Source organism: Lactuca sativa, chromosome 8 (assembly GCF_002870075.4).
Source record: "Lactuca sativa cultivar Salinas chromosome 8, Lsat_Salinas_v11, whole genome shotgun sequence".
Classification (NCBI taxonomy): domain Eukaryota; kingdom Viridiplantae; phylum Streptophyta; class Magnoliopsida; order Asterales; family Asteraceae; genus Lactuca; species Lactuca sativa.
This window is the reverse complement of record NC_056630.2, coordinates 5,584,001-5,590,000: the sequence shown is the minus strand read 5'-3', so window position 1 is coordinate 5,590,000 and position 6,000 is coordinate 5,584,001. Positions and strand designations below refer to the sequence as shown.

At 36.9% G+C, this 6,000-nt stretch overlaps 1 protein-coding gene across 1 annotated transcript; it reads right to left on the bottom strand.

Moving 5' to 3' along the window:
* Positions 1–200: 200 nt before the first annotated feature.
* On the bottom strand, positions 201–1,818 carry LOC122194393 (heavy metal-associated isoprenylated plant protein 9). Its single transcript, XM_023899168.3, has 4 exons — positions 1,540–1,818; positions 1,247–1,430; positions 867–1,130; positions 201–765 (listed from the first exon to the last, which is right to left on the bottom strand). The coding sequence occupies exons 1-4, from the start codon at positions 1,735–1,737 to the stop codon at positions 314–316; spliced, it is 1,098 nt and encodes a 365-aa protein (XP_023754936.3). The 5' UTR covers positions 1,738–1,818; the 3' UTR covers positions 201–313.
* Positions 1,819–6,000: the final 4,182 nt, after the last annotated feature.

Sequence of the window (6,000 nt, the reverse complement as noted above, 5' to 3'; positions counted from 1 at the left end):
ATAATTTATTGTTTTAGATTAATATTTTTTTATTACTAATTTATAACAAACAAATGTGTAGTGATTTATTTTATTGTTTGAGTCAACTACACATAACAGTTAAATGTAATTATGGATTCCATTACCTTGATTACGTCGTTTAATATTCCATTTCTTGATTGTCGTATTCAATCAAACCAAACGGGCCTTTAGAAATGAGATAAATGGGAAGACTTGATAATTATATTAATTAATAAATCAATTAACAATGTAACATTCAAATCACATTCTAAAATATTTGTGACTGAATGTTATGATTTATTTATACCGGGATTCAAGAGATGCAGCATGCATTTGGATTCTCGTCTGAGAAGAGTTGCGGTGGTGGGATTCTTTCCATCACATACAACGGCGGATACTGATGATAATACATCACCCTTTGCATGTCAACCAACTCCATCTTCTCTCCTCCATCCTTCTTCCCCTCCTCCTTCTCTCCATCAGCACCACCACCACCACCACCTTCCTTCTTTTCTTCTTCTGGTGGTTTCTCTTCTGGTTTTGCTTCTTCCGCTGGTTTCTCCTCAGGTTTTGCTGCAGCCTCTTCTTCTTTGGGCTTCTCAGCTGCTTCCGGTGCTGGTTCCGCCGCTGGCGGCTCTGGTTGTGGCACGATCTTTGCTTGCTTTTTTGTACGCCTATACACATACTCCACCAGCTTCTCACCATCCATACTTCCTGTGACCATCACTTTACTTGAACCCACTTCTGTTTCCACTGTTCTCACCCCTGCAAATTAAATTATTCATCTCATTTCATTTAATTACTTTTGAACTTGAAAAAGAAATAATATTTGTATTACTCAAAATCTAATAATGACTTACACGTACCTTTCATTCGGAGGATCTTGCGTTTGAGTTGCAGAGCACATGCTTCACAATGCATGTTGACATTCAACTCGACTGTAATTAATCCAGGGACTTCAGAGGCAACGACTTGAGGAATGGGATCACCTTCGTTAGCAGGAAGAGGAGACAAAACTTTGGCGGTTCTTTTTGTTTTCTTGGTTATTTTATCACACACTGCTTGCGGTTCCACCACTCCTTTTATCGTCACTTGGTTCTTCCCCATGTCGATGTCCAACCCTACAACTCCTATATATAAAGTATAAACATACACACACCGCATTTAATTAATGGAGTACTCTGATAATAATTATTAAGACACACACTGAACTACTCACACAGAGTATAAATATATATATACATACCTGGAATTCTCAAGAGGGATTTCTCAATCTTTTTGGCACATCCAACACAATGCAAATCAATAAACAACACAAAGGGAGCTGGTGGTTTTGGTTCTTCTTCTTTTTTCTCTTCAGCTGGAGGTTTCTCCTCGGCATTTTCTTCTTTCTTTTCCTCTGGTTTTGGTTCTTCTACCTTCTGTTCTTCCTGTTAGAAATAGAAAATAAAAAACCAGTCAGACTCACATCAGATATATCCCAGATCACATTCTTACCCATCTACATCTCACTCAAATAAACCCGAATTCAGTACTCACCACTTTCTGTTCTTCACCCATCGTCCTTAATACAGAGAGAGAGAGAGAGAGAGAGAGAGAGAGAGAGAGAGAGAGAGAGAGAGAGAGTGAATGAGAGAAAGAAAACAGAGAAATATATAAGAAATGATTTGAGAATCTTAAGGATGGACGGTGAGTTATTATCCTCAAAAAGCAAAACATTGACATGGCAGAGCACATGCAGAGCCACTAACTCTTTATATATAAAAATTTCCATCTTTTTGGGTTGGGACTTGGGATCCATCCATGGCCACAAAACTTAAGCAGAGGGAATTCCAAGGAATCAGAATAGACTTATTTATCGGAAAAGTAACTCTATATAATGGCCTTAAAAGGAGAAACAGATAAAATAACCCGTTGACACTCTCACGCAAATTAAATTGTTACATATCTTGTGATTTATTAAAAGGAGTATTAATTATAACTGCTTAATTACCATACGCATTTTTATAAAACAACAATTAACAAAGAGTTAATTAATTAAACAGGTTCTAACAATGTACATTATAATATCAGGATAAGTCCCATCGTCAATCTTGAAGTTAGAAATTTCCCAACTCACACGGATGTATAAGTTTTTGTGTTAATAGCATCAGCATGCATGTTCTGTTTCATCATTTCTTTAAGTATGTCACTTCAAATCTGACTAACTTTCAAAAGCTATGTGACAATTTATGATACAACAGTTGGCTAGTATGATGAGCGTGAAACTAGTCGAAGAATGAACGATCACAATCTACTGAAAAAACCGGTAGTTCAGTTGATGTATGAATGGAGAAGGAGTAGTCGGGCTAAAGGTAAGAACTTTAGTTTTGGAGGGATGCCAAAAGGAATAAAGGATTACGTGTAAAGATCTTCTTACTTGAAACTTGGTCACACATGCTACATTATTATTTAATATTTTCTTTTTGGGAAATAAATTGGTTTATTTAATTAATATGTGGTTACCTAACCTACCATCTTTTGTTTTTGATGTAACCAACTTGATTGAATCTCGACACAAAAAGAGTGGTCAGATATGGGGTTCCCCACTTGGGATCTGCAGAAATTTAACTTTCTTACGTGGGGATGAATATTGTACACATAGACTTGCATTTGGATCTACATAACCTCTTTGTGTAACTTAGTTTATAAGAGTAACTAAACTTTATTTCAATTCAAAAGGGTCCGGATCAAGTACCAATAATAGAAACAATCAGACATGTGGACGTGAGTCAGCATGGGACACCAATGTTTCGCCTCAATACAAAACTTTTTTTTCTACATTTTACCCATCAAATTAATGCTTCCATTTTTTTTTTAGAAGTATACTTTCTTGTGACACCCTCAATATTATTCTTTTTAAGGATTTTAATTTAAAAGAATGCGTGGGGGCCAGAGAATTGGAATAATTAGAGGCTAATTAAGAAGATTAGCATAATCTTGTAATCATTAATTCAATTCCTTTGTTTTGTTAGTAACCAACCACTAAGCAATCATACTTAACTCAACCACCATTCATTCAAGTTTTGGCACTTTTAAGCATAAAGAGTCCAAATGGATGGTTTTTATAGTTAACCATATCAAACGGTAATAATAATTTGGTTTTGATGTGAGAAATCTACCAAACCTCTGCCGAATAGCACCTGCCTATGTTCCTTCCTGTTCATAGTTATCAACAACTGTGTGTAGAACAACAATGGGCAAAATGATTTTTTTTTATTGGTTGATGTTGTATATATAAACAGATGAGAGTACAGAGAGATGTGACCATAAAAAAGAAGATTGAAAATGTAATACTCCATCTAAAATGGTGGAGTAAATTGCCCTTCTTACACATATCCTATAAGTGGGTCAAAAGTCAAGTTGACTTCTCCTTTCCTGTTACTTGTAGAAAACTCCCATGGACATTAAGTATTAAGCCACATTCTATACAGCTCCATTCAAGATTCACCTAAAAATTAAGATGCAACGAGAAAGAACATGTTCAAGACAAAAAGGACATGTATTGCTCTATATACATTTACATCATATCCCAATACACAGAATCTTTTAGCAAATGTCATAATTGAACTTATGAACCTATTTACACAGTGAAAGGGATTTAATGTTGACTGAGATATAACTCTGCAATAGCAGTGTGTAAAGCTGCACCAATGGGAAGAACATCTTCATCAAGAAAGAAATAAGGAGAGTGTGGTGAATGAACTGAACCAATACCCTCATTACGGATTCCAATTCTAAACATGACTCCAGGAATCACTTCCTGATAGAAAGCAAAATCCTCACCACCCATCACCTTCTTAGCCACCTTCCACTACAAGGATCGTACACTATGCAGACGACAATTTTAAACCCTGTCCAGACGACTTGTCGTCGCTAAAGCCTATACCGACGACATGTGGTCTGTACAAAGTCGTCGGTAAAGGTGTCGTCGGTATAGCATGGTCAGTCCAGATGACATGTCGTCTGCAAAGGGTCGTCGGGATTGATTTTCGAGGAAATAAGAAAAAGTTTTATTCGGACCCTATAGAGACGACTTGTCGTCGGGAAAAGTGTGAGGCTATAGAGACGACTTGTCGTTTGGATAAGTGCAAGCGATAGAGACGACTTGTCGTTTGGAAAAATGAAAACCGTTTTTACAATCGGAAAGCTATACTGACGACATGTCGTCTCTATAGCCTTTTTTTTTAATATCTTCCACAGGTTTTGTTATATATACCATTTAAAACAAATCCAAAAGGGATATTTGCAGAATAATATAAACATAAGATAACATACCATTAAAATACAAAAACACTTAATAAACATAACATACCATTCAAATTCTACTACATAACAAAATAACAAAAAAAAACAAGCTTTTAACAAACATTGTTGTCATTATCATTCTACTTTTCCTCCTCATCATCATCATCACCACCATCATCAACATCATCAAACAAAATAACAAAAAAAAACCAGTTTTTAACAAACATTGTTGTCATTACCATTCTAGTTCTCCTCATCATCATCAACATCATCATCACCACCATCATCAACATCATCATCATCCTCTGCGAGTTCATTTGATGTTTCGGGGTTATTTTGTGGAACCATATTGGGATTAAACTGGAATTGTGACATTGGTTGTGGTTGGAAGTTTGGAATGAAAGACGCGAAAGTGTTATTAAACATTTGGTTCATTTGTAGCATTTGTTGTTGCATGATTTGAATTTGTTGGGATAATACAGCAACTTGGGGATTATCTGAAGATTGGGATGTGGAAGCTTTGGAACGTTTGGTATGTTCATTTGAAAATAAATTATTGTTGATGCTTGGTTTCCTTCCAATTCTGCGAATATGCCCACGTCTCTCACCGAGGGCACGAGCGAGGCATTGTCACTACAAGAAAAAAGGCCTTTTACGACGCGCAAAATACGACACTCATTGATCTATATTACGCAAAGGAGAGTGACATTAGAAAAATGTCATCTCTTCAAAAAATTTTAGGATAGAAGACACGCATTATTGCGCGCCCTTAAATTAGTGTCTAAAAAAACACGGAGGGCACCTATAATAAAATGCGCGTCGTCTGGATGTCGCTTTATATTTTTTAATGGAACGCGCGTTCCATCCTTTAATAGTGGGGGAAAGGGGGAAATGAAATTCTGAAAAAATTAAAAACCCCGCCAAGCTCTCCTCTACCTTCTTTCAATCGTTCTTCTCTCTTTCTCTCTCTCTCTCTCTCTCTCTCTCAATCAAATACCAAAAATCGACTATTGTTGGAACTAGGGTTCCGGTTCTTAGTGAAATCGAAGGTTTTTTGGTCACCAGGCCATGAAATTGATCAAAGGGGTACAGTTTTTGGAACCATGACTATTGTTGGAACTAGGGTTTCAGTTCAAAAACCCTTCATCTACTTCCCTCGATCTTCAGTTCCTCAAGTACTTTCTTAGCCTCTCAATCAATAGAAGAGCTATATTACAACTACAAATTTAGAGTGATTTCCATATCAAGTAGAACAATAGCTCCATTAAAGTCAAGGTCTCGAAACTCCATGGTCAATCACCATCGTTGGTTACTAACACCACCATTTGTATAAAAACCCTAGAACCACCAGGCCACCCTTTTCCTCCATCCATGTCCCTCCTTTCTGTCTATCCCTAACAGACCACTGCAACATCACATTCACTTCTCCTGGCATGCGACTGCGACTCCCAAAAGATTTAGTGTTATGCTCGATGCTTCTCAACAAAATCGATCGAGGTGTCGGCGCTCCTATCTCATAGAGATTTAGGGATTTCTTGGTTCAAGGTATCGAATCTCAGACATCAACGACTTTTTTTGATGACCCGGTCAGATAAAGACGTTTGATGAACTAAATTTGTGTATCTGACTCGGAAAGCTTAATCTAATCGGGTAAGATGGAAAAAATCGACTGACTGAGAAAGGAGGAAGAAAGGGAGAAGGGTTTCCAATTAT

Coding starts and splice junctions, on each gene's coding strand:
- LOC122194393 (XM_023899168.3), bottom strand. CDS start 1,737: ATGTGCTCTGCCATGTCAATGTTTTGCTTTTTGAGGATAATAACTCAC. Junction 1,431..1,539: donor TGGGTGAAGAACAGAAAGTG/GTGAGTACTGAA, acceptor TATTTCTAACAG/GAAGAACAGAAGGTAGAAGA. Junction 1,131..1,246: donor ATCCCTCTTGAGAATTCCAG/GTATGTATATAT, acceptor CTTTATATATAG/GAGTTGTAGGGTTGGACATC.